The 22,357-nt window shown below is 37.0% G+C and overlaps 1 protein-coding gene across 1 annotated transcript in view; it reads left to right on the forward strand.

The window, feature by feature from the left end:
• LOC140478424 (uncharacterized) overlaps positions 1-22,357 on the forward strand; it is a 361,667-nt gene that overhangs the window by 181,489 nt on the left and 157,821 nt on the right. The window contains exons 2-3 of the mRNA XM_072571690.1: positions 15,754-15,829; positions 16,800-16,908. Of these exons, the coding sequence (XP_072427791.1) occupies positions 15,754-15,829; positions 16,800-16,908 (185 nt within the window). The remainder of the gene's footprint in view (positions 1-15,753; positions 15,830-16,799; positions 16,909-22,357) is intronic.

The following is a 22,357-nucleotide window of genomic DNA, read 5'->3' on the forward strand; positions in this document are numbered from 1 at the left end:
GATGTGTAACAAATGCTAGCCTCACCAGTGAGGCCCACATCCCATGAAAGAATATATCATAAAAAGTAATCACTCTTCTGACCTTTGCCTACTGAACCATTATTCACACACAAGTCACAAATGTCAGCAGCTTATTCAGCCTTATTGTGGCATCAAAGTCAAGCTTGGTTTGTGTCTTCACTCCACATTCAAAGTGGGTGACACTGGGTAGTAAGCATGGATTGATATCTAAGTGATAGTCCTTTGCTACCTCAAGTGGTATTAAGGCCTGTTTTATCACCTAATGCAGTTTTACCCAAGATCCTAGAACTCAGTGGGTAACAGCGATTAAATTTGGAAATGTACTTGTTTGTAAGGAACAGATTTACTGAACAAAAGAACTGAATCACGAGGAAGCTCTTTTTTTTCCAGATTATAATCTCAGTCAAACTTTTAAAAAATGTTCAGAAGTCCTAATTCTGTTATGGATTCATTGTAAAACTTAAATATGTCAATAAATATTGATGAAAATTTTAAATGTATCATTTCATCCCATTCAACATCTGACTGTGGATTTGCGTAAATTTTAAAATTCTTCATTATACATTGATTTAAATCAGTACGTTTTGAAGGCATGATGATATAAAGGAACTACATTTTTCAATACTTCATGAGTTTCCCCTTCCAGTCTTAAAATTAAGCATTTTTAGTTAATTACTTTTTAAAATTTATTTTTCATCCAGTACTCTTTCCTTTGCATTTATGGACAAATGTTCTATTAATCCAACTACATTTGTTTCACATTCTTCTTTGGAATATGTGCTCAATCTTAGACCAGTCTAAGATCTTGTCACTATCATTTTCAAGTTAATTCAGTTTTGAATTTCTCCCACTTCTTTGGATTTTCTGAATCATAGTCTTAGATAATTCAATTCAATTGACCTTATTGGATTAAGAGTGCTTTTCAAGAATTTTAAGCCTGGCTCAGTGGAAAATTAAATAATTGTTGGCATATTTTTTATCTGTAACGGAAAATGATGAGAACACAAATCTTCAGATAAAATAGGTGGTGAGTCAACAGCAAAATGAGACTGATTATTTCTTCTTGTAAGGTTAACTTTGGTGCCTTGCTAATTAAAGTAGAAAGAAGGATGATGCATTTCAATGAAACAAGCTCATTACAAAATAACAGAATGGAAAAAGAGAAGAAATATTGCTCCTTTAGTAAATTGATACACTCTAGTCTTAACAATTCCAGTAGGAGGAACAAAAGATATTCCTGTTAGAATATGAAGCTGGAAAATAAACACTCCTTCTGAAACAGGGGAGTGAAAGAGATAATATTTGCTTTTGCATATTTTAAGGAATATTACTTACCAGACTAGAAGGGAGTATCACTTTTTCAATCTAATGAATATAACCATGGTCAGATTGGGTCGGAAAGGACCAATCTTCCACAAGAATCCCTGATCTGATGAGGGGGCTTAAATTGTACAACCGATCATAGATGGTTTGAGATTTAAACAGTGAAATTAGACAGCATAATTGATTTGTTCTACTTTTCAGCTGAGCCTCTAATTTCTCCACATATTTAAATAATAGCTTCCCTGATGTTCTTTGGTCTAATCATTTTATCTTCTGCCGTCCCACAACCCACAAGGTTTTGAGTGTTTTATCTATGTTATGTAGAATCTTGACAGCTGGTTTGCAGTTGGGTATGTGCACCTGTGGTTGTCAAGGTTACCCAGTTTCATCCGCCCACTGGTTTCTTTGATTTGCATAATTCTATCATATCGGTTTATTGCATTCCAGAATGAAGTTGATAAATGGCACATTCTAAAACTGATATCTTCTCTTCAGATTTTATCAGCCAAAGTATAGTATTTTTCTTAGATAATGTGTTTGAGAGATTGTCTTTGCTACCAATGCTATAAAGTTTAGCCAAAGAAAAAGTGGCAAAATCTTAAACATGCAAACAGCTTGTCTTATATTGTCCAAGAGGAACTTGAAAAACATTTGATGTTCTAACAGAATGGGTTTAAGACTCATATAGTGAAAGATCAACTTTGGACAACCGGAAGAATGTAGATGTGCACATTGTGCTTTATTCTATTTAGTTGTTCTAAAAAATGAATTTAGTAGAATTTAATATGATACAATCCAAGAAGAATAGTTACAATTCTTGAGTTATGGATTTTATAATCTACAAATAACTAAAAGTGGAATGAACAAACCATTTGGTAATGTTGACAATAAACATGACCAGCAACATTATGTTTTGCATAACACAAATTATCTGAAAAAAAATCTCCATTTGAAATTGAGTTGGCCTCAGCATCTTACAGTTTTAATTTTCTTACTCATGAATTGAATGCTTTAATGGTCCAGGATACTAATGACTTAACAATGTGAAGATCCTCAATTAAATGAATATTTCAGTTAAAATTTGATTTTAATAAATATTTACAGTTACAAAATATTAAAATATATTTACAGCATGGAAATAGATGATTTAATATGATGAGCTGCTGTTTGTACTCCTTTCCTCTTCTTCATCTAACCTCATCAATAATAAATGTTAAATGTTTTAATTCAAGTTAGTTAAACTCACAGTAAACAATTTAAACAGTTATGGTCCTTCAATTATTTTGTGATGATCCCAGCTGATGTTAATATTGGACAAACCAGATCTCAGAATGAAACCTGAATTGATAGATCATGTTTTGTTTTATTTTAGAAGATGCTGTAGCAGTCTTTCACAGATACAAAAGCGCACAAGTCTGGACAGAAGGTTTTAACAATAAAAGCGAATTTTATGACATTGAAGATGAAAAACTAAAACAAGCAGAGAGCACAGTTTGAAAGATCTCAAAACACATGGTAAAACAAAATCCCAACTACTGCCCAACACCATAACTTTAAATTTACTCAAAATCCAGAAAGATTTCTTGCCCAGCCAATCTGTGGCTTTGAATTAACAGTTTCTCCTTAGTTCTAGTTCAGTGGCCAGTGAAGTCATTTTTTTCAATATTCACAAAACTGATCAGTCTCTCAAGCTTTTAATAATCTGCAGAATATAAATGAAATATTTCTGGTCTGGAAGTTCCATACACTACACTTTTTAATGAATGTGATTTATTTCTTAAAAAGAAGAGATTATACTTGCATCTAACTTCAGACACGTCCTCCACAAACTGCACACAAAGCTTTTCAGGTAATTATAAAAAAAACTGTCACCCCAAACTCTGCGATATCTAATGGTCTAACGTTTTCTCTTTTTTGTTGTACCCTACACAATATAAAGCAAAACAACCTCCATTAACACTTCAGGAGACTATGCAGTTGTCTGCTATCTGACACAAGCAAGATCAAAATCCTCATTTTGGAAAGACGACCTTCATTAATTTTTAAACCCCTTCTCAAAAATAGACCTACACTGATATGCCACTAGTTTAAAATCCAACCTCTTAAAAATTGATTTTGTATATAGATCACTGTTTGATCACAAATTAAAATTTTGATTTACCATGGAGCTGTACTTGTAGCCTTCTGTGTTTGTCATAATTCTCAGATTTATACAAAAGCACAACCCCAGTCACAGTCAAATCAAATCGACCACTGGGACTATTATGAGCTTTGATTTAAGATGCACGTGAGAGAGTTCATGGCAGACTTTCTCGGCCCACTACCGATTAATGCTCCTAAATGCTAGATCAGTGGCCACATGCAAGTTTCGACTTGTCATGCCTCTGATTACCTGACTCACTGAAAGGCAAGAAAAGTAGCTAGCTCCCTGAAGAGAAATCCAGTGGGATATATTAGACTATGAGGTGATCTTCAATTGCTCCAATTTAAGGCAGTTGGAGGCAAGAATATTGAGCAAGGTGTTGGTCTCACAAAACACATCCTGCCCCCACATCAGACCATTCTGAACCCCTTGTTGTGCAACCCTCATGAGAAAGCATAACAAGGACTGAACCTCCAGAAGAATAGGAATCACCTGGCAGACTTTAGGACCCAGAGCAACATCAGATGCCTGGGGCACCAATATCAAGGCTTGTGATTTACCCAGAAATTGCCCACTTGGTGAGCTAACTCGTTGGTGATTGGATAATTTTCTTGGGAATGGGGGTGATGTGTTATTCACAGACTTGAGTAAAAGATAAGAAAATTCCCCACAGAAATTTTTACTTATCTGGGTGGGTTATTCTTCAGAGGGTCGGTGTGGACTGGTTGGGCCAAAGGGCTTGTTTCCACACTGTAGGGAATCTAATCATAAACCATTATAATCTGTGTGAGGTACTGCTGAAATTTTCTTCTTTCAGTCATCAGTCACAAGATAAGTTTAAGCAGTAACCTGGTATAGCAGAGCTTCTATGCATCATAAAGACCTTTTGCAATGTGTTTTAGTCCTAAGATTTTGAAAAGCAGCTATTATTCCTTCCATGTGATTTTTCCTCCATTTCTTATCATTAAGATTGTTAACATATTGCTCAGAGACATTACTAAATTTGGCTGAATTGTGAGCATTTTTGTGTAACAAGCCCTCATCTACAGGCTATTAGATTGATACTTCAAAAATTCATTTTATAAAGAAAGACGAGGTTGTAAACCATCAATTTGAACTAGATTTGGCAACACATTGAATCACTCGATCTAAAACAGACTGGTTTTCAACTTACGTTTTTTCAAGGTTTGTCACCCAATCCTTATCACCTCTGTCTTTACTGCTGAAGTCTCCTTTCCATCCTATCCAATGAGTCTTACCACCAATTCATTACAAATACTAGCACTAAGTCCAATAGCAACCCGTCCTAATGCTCCTGGGAAGAAGATTCCAACAACTTTAGTTTGAGAGGTAGAAGCTGACCTTCCAATATGGATCGCCATTCTGTGATTCTGCCATGTTCGGTCATTTATTTTTTAAAGTGACATTCTGAGAACTTTAAATGAAGGTAAAGTACAAAGATTGGACTTTAATAGGAAGAAAGATCAGAGCATGGCTGGTGAAAGCAGATACAGATTTTTCACACAGACTCTGCAGAGGGAGATGAAAGTCAGAAGGGGAAATAAAGGACGCGGTGTGAATAAACCTTGTACAACATACTCTCGTGGGTTACCATTCACCATGACGATAATTTCAGTCATGCTGTGCTGACTATTATGACATCTTCCACATGAGATAGATGTGCAGGCAGGTCATTCCCCTGAACTCATGTTGCACAGTTCCTTCCCTTTAAGGAAGAAGGGTGGAACATCCTCATGAGGAGTTGAGTCATGGTGGAATCATTTGTAGTATGTGTAGTAGTTGTGGGAAATAGTGGTGCAAATACAGATGGTGTGAGAAGAACAAGATACAGAGATTACACGGAATCAAAGACAGGTGGATAGTAGTACAACAAGAACAAATATGTATTTATATTGCATCTTCAATTTACAGAAACATCACAAACCTTCCTTGCAACAGCATTATGGGATAAAATATTGACACTTGCCCCTTACTAGGCAATAGTAGAGTAGATAACATAATATTTGATCAAATAAGAAGCATTTTAAAGGAGGAAAGTGAGAAGGAAAGTGAAGTAGTTCAGGGAGAATATTCCAGAGCTTGAAGCATGGGTTTATAAATACCAATGTTGGATGATTTAAATTGGAATGCTTGAATCAAAATTTGGGGAGTGTGTACATCTCCAAGAGTTATATGGCTGGAGGAGATGTGGAATGGGGGAAGCTGTGGGATTGGATTAAAATTTGTTTTACCCAGGATAGATGATATTAAACATGGAGTCAGACAAGAATAGAGAAAAATTGTTTTGGAAGAAGGTCAGAAACAAAACTGCTTATCTATATGCTTTTTTGAATTTTTTTTAGGGAAAGGGTGGTTTGGAGGTGTGGTTAGCTGCTCTAGGAAATGCAGAGAAAATTTAGAGATTGAGTAGATTCACACTGGGGCGAACACAAACAGATGTTTTCTGTTGTCCAATGTAAAGTAATTGAATTGTGAAAACTGATTAAATTAAACATGAGATAAACAACTGAACCCAATGCATGAATGGGATCATGGAAACCTAGTAACAACTTGTTGGGACCATTAGCATGGTATGTGACAGTAGTATTGAAAACATGCTAGATTTTCAGGAACAAAGTCAAATTGATATAATTTAAACTAAGCAGGGAAATAATGAGTAAAAATAGGAGACGTTGTAGAAACTCATGAGTTCTGACAACAGCTACGGAGAGAGAAACAGAGTTAACATATTGAGTCCAATATAACTCTCCTTCAAAACAGCAGTTCCGAAGAAAAGTCACATTGGACTCAATGTTGATTTTGTTGCTCCCTCTGCCGATATTGCCAGATCTGCTGAGTTTCTGCAAAACTTTGTTCTTTTTTTCATTTTAGATCTCCAGCATTCTCAATACTTGGCTTTTTCTGGGGAAAAGGTAAGCCTGGAAAGGTCAGTGATTTACTGCAGTCCTGTGTACTAACCTCAACACTATTTTGCAAAGGAGACAATCTGACTTGGATGGTATGGAGAGGAAGGATACTCAACCACTTACAAAGATTAGACATTTCTGCTAGTCAAGATGTTAAAACAGTGTGAAATCTTTACATTGGAAAAGCATGTCTCGAGGGTTTTTCCAAATTTCTAAGGAACTTCGACAAACTGAACCCTATTCAATTTTTGGTGGAACTACAAATTTGAAATCGGACATGGACGCCATTCACAATATAAACATGAGTAGACACTTTGAATTGAATTATTTCATGCAAAAGTTAGTGGAGTGTGAAATAGATCTCTGAGGAAGAAAGTGAAATCAGATACTGTCAGCAGAAGCAAGCTGAACATTTTTTGGTGAAAGAAGTGACTGAATATTACAATGTATTGGGATAGAGTATGATCTTTTTGAATGGCTAGTTGGACAGCAGTGGCAGTTTTGAATCCTGTATATTTTGTTAACTTTATAGATATTAACATCTGGAGTTCATAGACAATTATTAATAAGTTGAGGATTTCTTTATGTATTCTTTGGTGGCTGTTAACAAGCATTAATTTATTGTATGTATTCTGTTGTGTGGTTCGACGGAAATTAGTCCATTTAGTTCAAAAGTTCAAAATGATCTTAAGTGCTAAAAGTAGTCCAGTGGAAGCAACTTTGACATCTCTTGTCTTAAGGTAAAAATAATTATAATAAAATACATTCTATATGGATATTCCAACTCCTTGGAAAAGCCTAATATCATTCCAGTGGCGGAGATTAGAAAATCTAAACTGATATTGAATAACTAATTTATATTAAAAACACTTCAATGTTGGTATTATGTTAGGATTTTAATCTTAGTTTTTAATTTCTAGTTATGACGGTTGCAATCTAACCTTCAGTTGCTGCTGTGAAATCCTTATTGTTATTTCCAATAATTTACTTGTGTCTATGTCAATGTCTCAATGATTAGATCATGTGTACTGTGGATTGTGATATAGGATCTGTGTATTAGTAATTATAAAAATGTAAACTGTTAGATTATATTGTGATTAAACCCTTTTATGAAACACTTGATTTGGTTTTACCAGTTACAAATACAGTATCTAAAGCATATATATAGAGTTTAGAAAATATTTGCAATATAATGGATTCATGATTTTTCCATGAATGAGAAGTATATTGTGACACTTAAATTTCTTTGAATACATCAAGATGCTAATTTGGAATTTTTGAAGAATTTGGCAATTGAGGAATATCATGCAGATTTTATGTATTTTAATCAAGAAGAAAGGCTCCTACCTTTTTATATTTTAAAAAGGACAAGTGATATAAAGATAAAACAAAGCATAAACATTAACCAGGAATAGACCAGGGAAAATAATATTAAATGCATGACAGCAATTTTCTCTCAAGATTTTACCTTCCTAATCTCTAACACTAAAACCAAAACTCCTTCGGTTGAAAAATGTATGTTGCAATAAAAAATAGATCAGTATCTATGAAGCCCTTAAGGGAAAACACTGGCAGAACCTTTAAAAATGGTATTACTACCTTATTCAGTTCTGTTCTTTTGACAGCGATCTGAGGTCAGGCTACTGTTGATATCTTTGAGCTGTTCAAGTAAGTTAGGCATCCATTGTTGTAAAAATACAGAAAACTTTAACAGTTATCTTGAATGCAGACTGCATACTTAATAGATACTATGCAGAAGAGACTGTGTAGCAAAGCCATTACTATTGTATAACTAAAGCAGTTTGATCTAATGTTGTCATAGTGAAGTTTGAAGAATGTCTTGAACAAAAAGCACTGAATCTAATAAAATTCGCATAAAGAGATGTGCTGTCCCAGTTGTTTATATGCTATTGAATGTTTTTGGAAAATGAATAAAAGCAAGTCAGAAAGAAAATGATGAAAAAGATGTCTCTTTCTAATATATTTTAAGACTTCACTTTGCAGTTTAAAAACAGTGGCTTCAATAACTTAGTAGATTTCTTTCTTAAAAATAATTTTCTTTTACCAGCAACATTTAAGTGGGTTAATGAAGGGTCTGTTTCTGTGCTGTACTTCTCTAGACTCTAGACTGTAGACTCTCGTTCATAATAAAATAAAATTGTTTCGCCGAAACATAACAAATTATTTGTGTAGGGAAAAACGTGATATCTGAAATTAGTTTCCAAGTCACTGAACAACACCATCTCATTTCCAGGAAAATTTGATTCAATTAAGTCAATGTTTTGTTGGTTTTGTCCCACAACATTTAAGCCACTTAAACCCTTCATTTCTTTGCCAATTTTAAAACAACATTGATTAACTTGCTACTCCTTAATAAATATACATCTCTTTTCTTTGACGATTCTGCTTTAATTTTCTGACCATAATGCCCAACTAAAAATAAAATGGAACAATTTTTGGGAAAGTTCAGGCGCACATTCTGCAGAAAACTGCCATGAGTCATTTTCATTTCTTAATTTATTGTCGCACGCTATGATGTGGTACAATATACAGTTTGTCTCCTTGGCATACTCAACTCTACAAACGTTATATTCCCACACCATTTCTGTTCAATTTTATAATTGGATTTAATAAAAACATTTCATTCAGTGAGTGATTACATTTAGTACTGAATTAGATTGTATTTGTAATTATTAATGCCTTCAATAAGAAAAGAGTCAGGCATTGTTGGTAATAATTAATGAGGCAGTTTTGGGCATTTTAACCACCAAGTTGTTAGCCTTTAAATGAGGTCCTGTCGGCATATTTTCCTTTCATATGCTAACTTGTTTACTACAAGTAAGAAAAGTATATTGCTAAATTGAGTGATTGGCCTACTCAATTGACATTTTAAATAAAGATACGTATAATCGGAGTAGAGATGGATGTTACAGGGTTTACAGTTTTATAATATGATTGGGCTGAACACCGCTTTTAAATATTATTTAATATGCATGTATTGTAGGGGTTATATGCATTTCCAGTATTACTGTGAAAGATGAGCTTAGGCATCTTTAAAAAAAAAGGTGTATATGCAATGAGTGCAGACATTATTTACATTGTAATTCAATTTGCTTTATTCGAGGTGAAGGATAGCACCTGAACAAAGGGATAAAAATTCTCAACTGGAGATTTTAACAAAATGATCAGGCATTCAAATTCTAAATTAGATAGAAATTGTAATTGACTAATGATAAGAGAATTTCAGTCTGATGTGTTTCCAGAGAATGAAAGAAGGAACAAGTAGTAGCCAGGACCGTCCTGTAACACTAATAGTAACTGACAAAAACAATATCACTTCTGTCACACACGAGATCAAGTCTACTCCATTTACTGCCACCATTGGGACACCCATGTTCCCTGCTGATGAAGTTATGAAATACAAAATGTAATTTGACACTGGTTCTTTGCTGATGCTGTTACTCCTGCTCCTGATTTCGAATTTGATATGGTTACACATTTGGTCCTAACATTCAGCTACATTTACACTGGTCAAAATAGTTCAGTGGAGTAGTTTAACACAGTTTCCATGTTCTTTAATTATCTTTAGTGCTTTTGGTCAGATTATCTGAATGTTATTTCAGAGAATTAAATCTAAAACACTACACAGAAATCACCGTCATTCTTTTTCAAAACGTACAAGCAACATATTACACTGTTTCTGGAACTGGAATACAGAGGGAGACAATACTATTTCACATCAGCTCCTTGATGAATGCAGTTTACCTTGATTTTCCGATGAAAACGTCTTTGTTTTTGGGTATGTATGAAGCATAAAATGCAGTGATCTGATTTACATTCATAGCTACACCCAAAGAATGGCCACCAACACGGTCAATTGACAAGTTGTCCCATTGGTTTTGTTACCCATCTGAAATTCCCCTTGCCAACTGTGAACAGTTGGCCATGACAGATAACCCAACACAATCTCTCCCCATCTTTCATCTCTAGCCTGGCCTGATAGAGAACCGTCACTCCTCTTGTGGTGGTGAAAGCAGTAGATCTCAACCTGGAGCTGGTTAATATGTTGAGGAGATTATTTGCACGTTGCAACAGAAACTTGAACTTTATCTGTTTTGATTTTTGGTTGGTTCTTGTTTGAAAATTGCTCTCAAGATCTCTCCTGATAGGTTTGTGTACACTTGAGAAAATACGTTTGTGAACTTGGAAAATAGATTTCCCAGTTGGAATTCATTGATTCTTATGTTATGAAGAGAAGGAGGAGGAGGATATGACAGAGAATAGATTCGGGATTTTACACTGTGACATCTCAGAAGACATTAGTTTCCTAATGTCAGTACTCACTCTCCAGGGTACCTAAATATAGAAAGTCTTACTTAGGTTTTCTGACCATTAATGACTCAGAGCACAGTGCTACCCCAGAGATTATAGCAATGTTATGCTTTCAGTTGCTGGATGAAGACTTGTATGAATGCTATTTGAATACCTTTTAAAATCCATTCACATACACAGGGTTAAAATCAAACCTGGAGTCTACAGCCACAATCATAAAGAGAACAATTATCTTCACTAACGGAAATAGGAACCTTCAATTGCATTACCATCGGATTCTTCAGCAAATTCTCAGACAAAGTTTGATAGTCAGACAGTGGAACAACATTTTTCTTTTCAAGTCTCATACGTCATAAGCTTCAGAACAGAAAAGGAAAATTGAAATTGTTGCACAGTTCCATTTTGAAGAGAAGCGCAGGGGTGGTGGATGAGTGTGATTTTGAACAGAATAAGATGTTTTCATGAGAGCATAGGATCAATTAAAAGTTTATGGAGGATAAGCAATCAATGGATGGATGGCATTGGAATAGTTAAATCTTATGGTGGCAAAAGCATTTATAAACGCTCAGGTAACAGGTGGATGATGAGCTTGTGATATTAACAAAGGCTTGATTAGGCAATCTTTTGTAAAATGAAGGATGTGGGAGCTCTGCTTGGAATCAAAGAAAATGGACTAAAATAATACATTGTATGATTCTAACGTGAGCTGTCTTTAAGTATCTAGCCTTCCAGGATTCTGCTCTCTAAAAGGAGGCAGTCCTTGTTAGTAGGTTCTGTTTCCCGTTTCCCATGATATGTCCCTCTTATCCCTTATTTCTTTTAGAAACATAAGTAGATTGATCAAAAACCTTGAACATCTCTGAGTGATCTTGCACCCTCCTTAATGCAGGTTCTTCCTCAGTTGCTGTTACTCTGATGCACAATGTGTGTTTCTTTAAAATGCTATTTTAAACAATACTGTATATGTTCATATATATAAAAATACATTTATAATTATTAAACAATTAAATATGCATTTCTTCACGGGGTGGCATTCCAGCAGGCAGTGGTTTTAATTATTTTTAATGAACTTGTTCAAATATGTAACACATCTCTGGGCAGATGGGATTTGAGCCCAGACCTTCTGGTTCAGAGGTAAGGATGCTATCACTATGCCACAAAAGCCACCTGTGCTTTTGCCACTGTTATCTGTACAATGTTTGCAATTGAGCTCTTTTGAGGAAACTCAATGAATTTAATTACTGAATCGTAATGAGTTCTAACACAAAGTGAATTCAGCTGTCATTCTCAAAATTCTTTCCGTCGAGTGAAATCCCTGTTTACTATTAGCTTTGTTCAACCCCCTAATTAATTTGTCCAATATTCATATGTGAGAAAAGCATTACATTACATTGATTTTTTTCAATCAGTAGAATGAAAATTAAACATTAAGAAATGTTAACTCTCACAATTTACTACAACAATAAGGTTCAAATGTCCTTTGCTTAGTTTTCTGGCTTCTAGGTCACAATGTTTCAGAAATCATTAAATATTGTACTTCTCACATAACTAGATGATGCTTCATTAATCGTGCTTTCTCTAAATTGAGTGTGTAATTCCGGGATTCCCTATTCTGTTCTCAACTGAGTAATATTTTATATGTAAGATAGTTCAGAGACTGCACCAGTTAGCTCGAGCATTCCCTCAACAAAGTGTTACAACATTCTTGTACATGAATGTGGTACTGAGAGTCTCCAGGCTCACTGTGGCCAAACAATGCAAAAAAAATCACACTATCACTAGCCTGAGTAAATAAGAAAAGCACATTTTGACCCCACAAATATTGAGACAGAGTCTGTGGGTTGCCTAGCAACACAACACACAGCCAATTACATTGAAGCTGTGTGCTTCCTTTGTTGCTTCAGATTAAGACACAGGTTTCAAAATTTTGAGCCTCTGTCTTGCACTTGCAACTGTCACTCCTAACCAATCAGGAATAACAGTAATTTAGAAATTTCATGCTGCTTTGTTATTTAAAGTTTATTATAAGGATTGTTTAGAATTTAGTAGTCTGAGAGTGACATCATTTCGGCAAGATAACTCCATAATAGATGTTTGCCGATTCAATTTGAAAGCTTAATGGTGACATAAATTCTGCATTTTGCTGCTTAATATTGGCAGTAAGCATTCTGTTTAATGTATCCTTTAAATCAATAGATCTACCAATATTGTTGCTCAGTGTTTCAGCCGATTAACTGTTTATCAGAGTGGTTTGATATATAGCGAATAACGTCAGGACTGCTTAGAATGACTTTACGAAGTCAGATTCCTCTTTTATCCAATGATATTACAGGACTTTGGGGTTTGAAATCCACAATCTTGTTCCATATTTTGTTTGTAAACTGAAAATGAATGGCAATTTAAATATACCTTTATAGACATTGAGAAATCTTATCACTTACATGTTTACATCTCTTAGAGCCAATAAAATAACTAACATGATGGCATACAAACATCATGAATAATGATAGATATATTAGATTTGATATCATGTGGACATTCCAGTCCCACTAATTTTCATTATCTAGTAAAATGCCTGGAAAAAAACTACTTGGAACTGAACACGCTGGTTTGAGAGATATAAAGATCAAAAAAACTGCAGGTGCTGGAATCCAAAGTAGACAGGCAAGAGACTAGAACAAGACAGCAAGCCAGGCAACATCAGGAAGTGCAGAAGTCAACGTTTCGGGTTGCACTCGAAGCGCACCTCCTGATGCTACCTGGTTTGAGAGATATGGCAGAGTCTCCAGAGACCTTTTTGTGAGGAAGCAGCCTTTACTCACCTCAACCAAAGTCACTGACTTGACGTGGAAACCTACACTGAGAATTTTTGATTCCTTAGCTGTGGGGCACTCAAATCCATGCCAGAACAGTGAGTCAAGTGAAGCATGCTGACCAGTCACTAGAGGGGCTAACAGGCAGGTTTTTAATGGAGGGATTGAGCTAGGTATGCTTCCTTTGTATTTCAGATGTAGCGTTTGGGACCTGGTAGGCCTCATTGACTACGAGGTTCTTGATTGGGGTTGTTCACCTGGGCCAATCAGGAAAGCCTTGGCTGATGAGTATGATGAGGAGATTAGAATCTCCTCAGTTGAGGACTGATTCTGAGCTGGCTGGCCACAGCCAGTGTACTGGTAAATAAAGGGGGACTTGATGATGGAACCTGGCCTCTGTGCAGTTATTTTATTAAGTAACAAGATTTCTAGCAGTACTGGCATGGTTAGATGTCTCAGATATGCCCATAATGGAACAGGCATTCATTAACTTTTTTTTAGGGAAATGATTGTCAAGGGATTGTGTGTGCTGTGACAAGGACAGTGCTGGAAGATGCTGATAGATACAATCCCATTGTAATTATCATGGACGTGGGTGGCCAGTTTAAACACAAACACTGTACATTATAATACAATGTAGGGAGTGGAATTTACCTGCAAATGGGATAGTTTGGTTGCATTGCAATAAATCTTGCTTCAGGAGTATTTGGAATGGTGTCAGGGCTCGGCAGATCTGGAAGGGTTTTCCAAAAATTGCATAGAATCGGATAAGGCTTGTTAGAGTTTGTCAGCATGGAAAGACCTTTTGATCTGACATTGCTATGGAGGAAGTAAAGACTGCAGATGTTGAATATCAGAGCCAAAACGTATGGTACGGGAAGAGCACAGCTGATCAGGCAGCATTCGAGGAGCAGGAGAGTCGACTTTTCGAGTATAAGCTCTTCATCAGGAACATTCCTGATGACCACATTTTTTGACATTGCTATGGGGTGGAGACTGGAATTTGAACCGCAGAAGACAAAGTGGAGGTCTCAAAAATTGCAAAGTGGAAGTCTGGCAGAACTAAGAAAGACTGTAAATTTTGACTTATTGGTAACTTCCCACGATCTACCAGCAGGTAAGGGAGGGGCTAAGACATGGGTCTGACATCACTAAATTACCAAGTCCCATGTCAAACAGCATTGTTTTGTGACTTTTTTCTGAGGTCCTTGTGAATGTTGAATGAATTATTTTGAGATGAGTTTGGAACCTATCATTGCCTGTCTCTCTCTATATCCTTGTCTATCAGACAATTGTGTAAGAAATATTAACAATTTATTTACTAACAGAAATAATGAGAACTTTCTCTTTGGAAAAATATCATCATAATAAAATGAGAAAAAAACATACTACTGACTATTTAAATGTTCTAGTCCTGGCAGAAACTGCTTTAGATACATGAGCTTTTTTTTTCAATGCACTTCAACTTCTTCTTCAACATGTTGAAGTTTTTATAAGCTATCTTCACATTTAGAGTCATAGAGATGTACAGCATGGAAATACACCCGTCCATGCCAACCAGATATCCCAAATCTCCAACAAATTTCTCAACAAAAGGAAAGTGAAAAATGTGCACATTATAATCTCACTAGGGAGCTTTTGAAATAAGTGGGAATGTTTATTTGTTACTTGACTTATGCAAACCCAATTATTTTTTTTTTATGTTGAAGTATATAGAGTGTGCTCATTTGATGAAAATTACTATTCTCATTCTCTCTGACTGATTGGGAAAAACACTTCTTTCCTGTTTACCAGCAGTGCTGTCAGTGCACTGCAATGATAATTAATTTTGATTTGAATGTGAATATTATTTGAATGATTCACTAATATTTGTGTCATCAGTGGAGAATGTTGTCTTGCAAATAGCCTGTAGCCATCCTTACTCTAGGGAGAATATTTTTCAAGATAATTGCAGTGAATGATGATCTGAGCTCTCCAAAATTTAATCAACCATTGGCTGACCTGATGGCTAATTTTTGTTTACTTTGCTTTAAAAACTTGAAATAGAGAAATTCATATTACAATATTAGAAGAAAACATTTAGCATTTTATTACTATTATGTAATAAATGGATAAATGAAAGGAAATTGATTGAAATAACAAATAATTTTGATCTTGCCATTGTAAAAACAAATTCTCCTTTCTCCCCCTCAAGCAAGCATCAGAGACCTTACTTCTTCAGCAACTTTAAAAGATCAGCTACTCTTTTCCTGTTCTGAACGAGCTGACCAGTAAGTGCTTTGACTCTTCAACTATGAATGCTTCAAGATGTTAGATTATAATCCAAATACAGATAAATGTCAAATTAATCTAAATAAGTGGCCCTTCCCAATTTTAGTGTTATATCTCTTATGTTAGAAATATGAGCGCTTGCAACATTCCAAAAGTATTAAATTTGCTGGCATAATATTGTGTGATAGGATTAATTGGAAACTGGACCTTGGTTTATACTAATCTGAAAAATGAAGCATACTTGAGAAAATATGGGAATCTGTTCATTCACTTTTCTCCTTGTGTACAATGTTATTAACATGCTAAGGAGACAGTAAACATAAGCACAACACTGCCAAAAATACAAAGAGTTTTGAAAAATAAAATCAACCTGACCACAAATGTAAAAATTAACACTGCTAATGAACCATTGGTATGATGGAGGTTTACAAGAATGATCTGAGGGGTGAAGGGCTTGTCATATAATGAGCAGTTGAGGACACTGGGTCGATACTCAATGGAGTTAGAAGGATAGTTGGGGAGGAGGGGTTCATATTGAAACTTCAGAATGCTGAGAGGCCTGGATAGAGTGGACATTTGGAGGATTGTTAATGTGGAAAATTCAGTACTGTGTGAAGAATTGAATGATGATTTGGTAGTAAACAACTCAAGACAGAGAATGAAGAGGGAAAAGACCATTCCTTTTCCCCTCTCACCAAATTCCCCTTTCACTGAACTCAGCGTTACAAACTCATGATATGATGTTCAGCCCTGCACCGGGGCTATTTTTTCCCTGAATTCAGTAAGTTCTGGCCTTATCCATTTCACATCCATATTGGTCAATCCCATAATGCACAAGGCCATCTTAGAAACTTACAAATGCTTCTGAAGCTCACAGTATGTTCGTTATTTATGGTTGCTAAATTGGTTATGACACAATGCATTTTGTAGTTCTGACAAATTATACTATTTCCTTTATTGAATATTTAGTCCAGATTCTGTGGCAGGAATGATAAACTGGGTCACTGAGATATTCAAGATGCGGGAACACAATGGAGGACCATCACCATTTACAGAATGTCCACTGTTGTCCAGTAAGGTAAAAACTGTTAGTATGACAATTCGTAGAATATCTTTGTTTGACCAACTTAATAATGACATTTTAGGAATTGGAAGCCACTTTCTCTCTGTATTAAGTGCTTTTGTCAGTCATTTATACAAGTATATACGTAGAAAGCTGACCGCAAAGCCTGTAAGAAGAATTAATTACATTATCAGCATAGTGTGCTTGGCTTGACTGTGAAAAATCAATAAGTTTTCATGTAGAATTGTATTGTTATCCTTTTTGGCACATTCTGCTGGATTTTTACCTTCTTGTGATACGATGACTTACAGTGACTTTAAACAATAAAAACTTCACTCTAACCTGTTCAAACACGGGCAAATTCTTCAAGAATAATTTACCTCAACAGTATGCAACATAGGTGCAAGAACTGTGAAATTTAATGGAAATTCCTTTTATAGACTCAATATATAGACTTAACTGTGACATGTAAACTCTCCGCTGTCTGTTTCCTTCTTAGGTAGTACCTCTAGGTCAAGGATGATTTATTTTCACACCTGTCAATGAATTTTGAGGTGACAAATAAGTGTGTATGCAGTCTGCAGACTCTTTCACAGACAAGGTAGATTTTGTGCTGTGGGAGAAAACAAGAGCATCCGGAGGAAACCCATGCAGACGTGGGGAGAACATGCAAGCTCCAAACAGACAGTTACTCATGGCTGGAATTGAACCTGGGTCCCTGGTACTGTGAGGCAGCAATGTTGTACACTGAGCCACCGTGCGCCCCTAAAACAGTCCGCAAATCTCTGAGAAAGCAGAGCCGGGAGATAAAGTGGTTGAGGAAACATTTCCATCAAAATACCTAGGATCTGTGAATGAATTCGCTCTCAAAAGCCCATTCCAGAAGAATGGCCGAATGAGTTAGGGACTTCCATGATGCACTCAGTTCAAATGTGCTGCATCATTCAGGCTGATTAATGGAGTAACTTTATGGAAGAATTCATTTGGATAAAATGGAATTGCCTTTTATCAAATTGGTCTCACTGTTCAAATGCTTCTTGAGATGAAGAAAGATTGGCAAACAATGCAATTTTGTTTGGGTGCAAATAGAGAAAGAACAAAAAGAGAAGCCTTAAATCCAAATAGTTAGCTTGGGAAAATCAAAACCCTTGAAAGAAAAGAAATTACTCTTGCTTTTTATTAACCAAGGTATAGGGTATAAGAGCAGTCAGGTTATGAAAGAACTGTGTAAAACACCAGTTAAACAACAGCTAGAGGACTGTATTCTGGTTATCAAATTACAGAAAATATTTGATCAGTCTGAAATGAGATTCACAAGGATATTGCCTGGAAAGGAACATTTTAATTCCAAGGGAAGACTGGATTAGATGCTGGTTATTTTCTTTGGACAGAGGAATTTTTTTTTGTTTTTCTGCACAAAATTGTCAAGGGCCTAAATATAGTGGATAACATTACAAATGCAATCTTGAAAAGATGTCTTAGGACAGTAGCTTTAAATTTGTGGTAAATGAAAGGTATCATCTAACCTGTTCTGCAGTCTGCCTGTCATTAATTCTCAATGGTTTTGTGGTGAGAGACTCAAGACAGGTTTTGATTGTTTTAGTAAGAAGGATGTGTATGCTTGGAGACTATGTGGCCTGAACTTTCAACCACCTTGAGAGGTATGGGCATTAGCAAGAACATTGAGAAAATAAGATGAAAGTGGAAAAATCATACAGTTAACGTGGAGAAAGAAATTTGAATTTTCCTTTTAGACTTTAAATGGCGAATTTAGAATCTCAGTAACTAATGGTGACTACCTTATTTCCAAGCATTTTTATCTCACTTCTGCCAGGTTTGTTTGTTTTTTGGGGGTAGGTGGTGTGCACAATCAGTCCAGTATCTTGGGCACTTCCGGTCAGGGGCTTTTTGAGGGCAGTCCATTCATTGCTGAGGAAACTCACCTCTGGGGCTGTGGTTCCTTGGGTTGGGTCACTGAGGAAATTACGCTCAAAAAAGTGGCTTTGTGCGTGGGAAATCATATCTCACAAACTTGATTGAGTTTTTTGAAGAAGTAACAAAGAAGACTGAGGGCAGAGCAGTAGATGTGATCTATATGGACTTCAGTAAGGTTTTCGACAAGGTTCCCCATGGGAGACTGATTAGCAAGGTTAGATCTCATGGAATACAGGGAGAACTAGCCATTTGGATACAGAACTGGCTCAAAGGTAGAAGACAGAGGGTGGTGGTGGAGGGTTGCTTTTCAGACTGGAGGCCTGTGACCAGTGGAGTGCCACAAGGATCGGTGCTGGGTCCTCTACTTTTTGTCATTTACATAAATGATTTGGATGCAAGCATAAGAGGTACAGTTAGTAAGTTTGCAGATGACACCAAAATTAGAGGTGTAGTAGACAACGAAGAGGGTTACCTCAGATTACAACAGGATCTGGACCAGATGGGCCAATGGGCTGAAAAGTGGCAGATGGAGTTTAATTCAGATAAAGGTGAGGTGCTGCATTTTGGGAAAGCAAATCTTAGCAGGACTTATATACTTAATGGTAAGGTCCTAGGGAGTGTTGCTGAACAAAGAGATCTTGGAGTGCAGGTTCATAGCTCCTTGAAAGTGAAGTTGCAGATAGATAGGATCGTGAAGAAGGCCTTTGGTATGCTTTCCTTTATTGGTCAGAGTATTGAGTATCGGAGTTGGGAGGTCATGTTGCGGCTGTACAGGACATTGGTTAGGCCACTGTTGGAATATTGCGTGCAATTCTGATCTCCTTCCTATCGGAAAGATGTTGTGAAACTTGAAAGTGTTCAGAAAAGATTTACAAGGATGTTGCCAGAGTTGGAGGATTTGCGCTACAGGGAGAGGCTGAACAGGCTGGGGCTGTTTCACCTGGAGCGTTAGAGTCTGAGGGGTGACCTTATAGAGGTTTACAAAATTATGAGGGGCATGGATAGGATAAATAGTCAAAGTCTTTTCCCTGGGGTCGGGGAGTCCAGAACTAGAAGGCATAGGTTTAGGGTGAGAGGGTAATTATAAAAGAGACCTCAGGGTTCAGCTTTTTCATGCAGAGGGTGGTACATGTATGGAATGAGCTGCCAGAGGAAGTGGTGGAGGCTGGTACAACTGCAAGTTTTAAGAGGCATTTGGATGGGTATATGAATAGGAAGGGTTTGGGGGGATATGGGCCGGGTGCTGGCAGGTGGGACTAGATTGGGTTGGGATATCTGTTCGGCATGGACAGGTTGGACTGAAGGGTCTGTTTCCATACTATACATCTCTATGACTCTATGACTCTAAGTGGGCAGTTCAAGAAAGAAGGATGGGAACTCGGAGTAGAGAAGGGAACAGGAGGCTGCAGTTGGACGTCTTTCTCAACTGATTATTGTTCTACTCTCAAGGTGAGATGAGGGTATGGCCAACAAGGGCAAGGCAATTTAAAAATTCATTGGTTCAGGGGGTGAATTGGGTCATTAGCCGTTATAAAAGGGTGGAGGTGAGGAGTTCTCAGGTGAAATGTTCTCAGGAACAGAAGTCCAAAAGATAACATGAATGATTGGTTTGCGAGAGGTGTGGGGAGTGACCATTCTGCATCACAAGCTGAGGGTGCACGCTCCTCACAAGGACATAAAGTTGAAACATTGCTACTTGGCTTGAAAGGGAATTGTGCAGTAAGCAAATAAAATGGTTACTATCACATGCAGAGTAGCTCACTGTTTTTCTGTATGGGAACAAAGCAATATTGTTTGAATATGTGTTCCTGCTAGGGGCAATTGCATGAAACATACATCCACTGAGTTGTCCATCAATAAAATTTAAAGTTAAAAGAACTTAAACATGGAATTAGAAGGGCAAACAGGGTCATGAAAAATCATTAACAAATAGGATTAAGGAGAATCCCAAGACTTTGCAACATTTTCATACAGAGGATGGTGAAAAATGGGGAAAAGTGCCTGGAATGCATTGCCAGCAGAGGTAGTGGAACAGATATACTTGCAGCATTTAAGCAACACCAGGATGAATATATGAATAGGAAGGGAATAGAGAGATACAGATCCTGTAATTGAAGACAGTTTGAGTATGGAAGGACAAAATGTGTCAACATGGGCTTGGAGGGCCAAAGGGCCTGTTCCTGTGCTATATTGTTCTTTGTACTTATGGTCTCAAGCAATTGTGACTACCAGTTAGTATGCCCTAATTGTATATTAGATAAGCAGAGCCTCACTGAGTTTTCCTTTCCTGAATCAGCTTTCATACCTGCTGCTGGAAGACAATTCTTTGGAAAACACATTCATGTCAACTACAGGTGAGCAAGGACATGGTCTGTAACGATCAAGGGTAGCTTTTTTTTGGGGAGAGGTTGCTTTGGATCAATATCAAAATTTCATTCCCCAGTATAGCAGTAGCACTTTAGTTCTCTGACATCCATCTGAATAAGTTTACATTCCTCAGAGCTCCTTATTGAGACACAACATTAGCCTCAATGGGAAGCAGTCATGGTACATTGTGTCAGGGCACAATGTGACATGATTAATTTGAGGGCTCAGGAATACTATTAGTGAAATGGTGAGCTCTGTCTGCCAGTCCCCACAGATGATTGGCTCATACATCCGATGTAGACATCACGATTGGTGGATTCTTTGTGGCCTTGAAGAAAGTAAAGGAGAGAGGGATTATAACTTCTTCAACAAGTCCAGCTAGAATAGCCATCTCCAGAAGCTACAATACCATCTGTAGAAGGACTAGCAGCAGGTGAAAGGAGGTACAGGAGATTGATCAGACACTGCAGCTATAGATTTTGGGACCGTAGTGTAAATGCATGCTAATGATGGCCTGGGCCATCATCACTGAACTATGTCATTTCCTCGAGTAAGAATGTTGATCAGAAGGAATGGCTGGCCATCCCATCCCAGTGGGATTATAACCACCCTAAAGTTTTATGCCAGCGGCTTGTTTCAGGGAATAATGGGAAACCCTTGTGGCATCTCCCCAATCTTTGATCCATAAATGCTTCTAGGATTGACGCCGTTTTCACCAGATTGCATCAGTATATATATTTCCCCAGTAACGAGAAGAGTCACAGTTGAGCAGTGAAATTGTCTGGCATTTCAGGCTTCCCCAGATACAGGGTGCATAGACTGCACCACTGTTGTTTTGAGAGTGCTCTATCACCAAACTGCACAGTTTGTCAACAGAAAAAGTTGCCACTCCATCAAAGTTCAACTTGTCTGTGACCATTTTTGCCAAACTTTGGAGGTCTACAACAGATATCCTGGGAGCAGCCATGAAGCACACTTACTGGAGAACTCACAAGTTGCTGTCTCCTTGAAGGGCCATACAGTCAATGTTGTGCAGGGAGACCTTTCATTACAGGAAGTAGATTAAGAGCAACCATGAGGCATCTCCTTTTCACCATTCTTTCATTGGTTAGCCTTCACGTTTTCAGGGTTTGCTCAGCCTGCAAGATCACCCTGAAATGCC

The sequence above is a fragment of the Chiloscyllium punctatum genome, chromosome 6, assembly GCF_047496795.1.
Source record: "Chiloscyllium punctatum isolate Juve2018m chromosome 6, sChiPun1.3, whole genome shotgun sequence".
Taxonomy (NCBI): domain Eukaryota; kingdom Metazoa; phylum Chordata; class Chondrichthyes; order Orectolobiformes; family Hemiscylliidae; genus Chiloscyllium; species Chiloscyllium punctatum.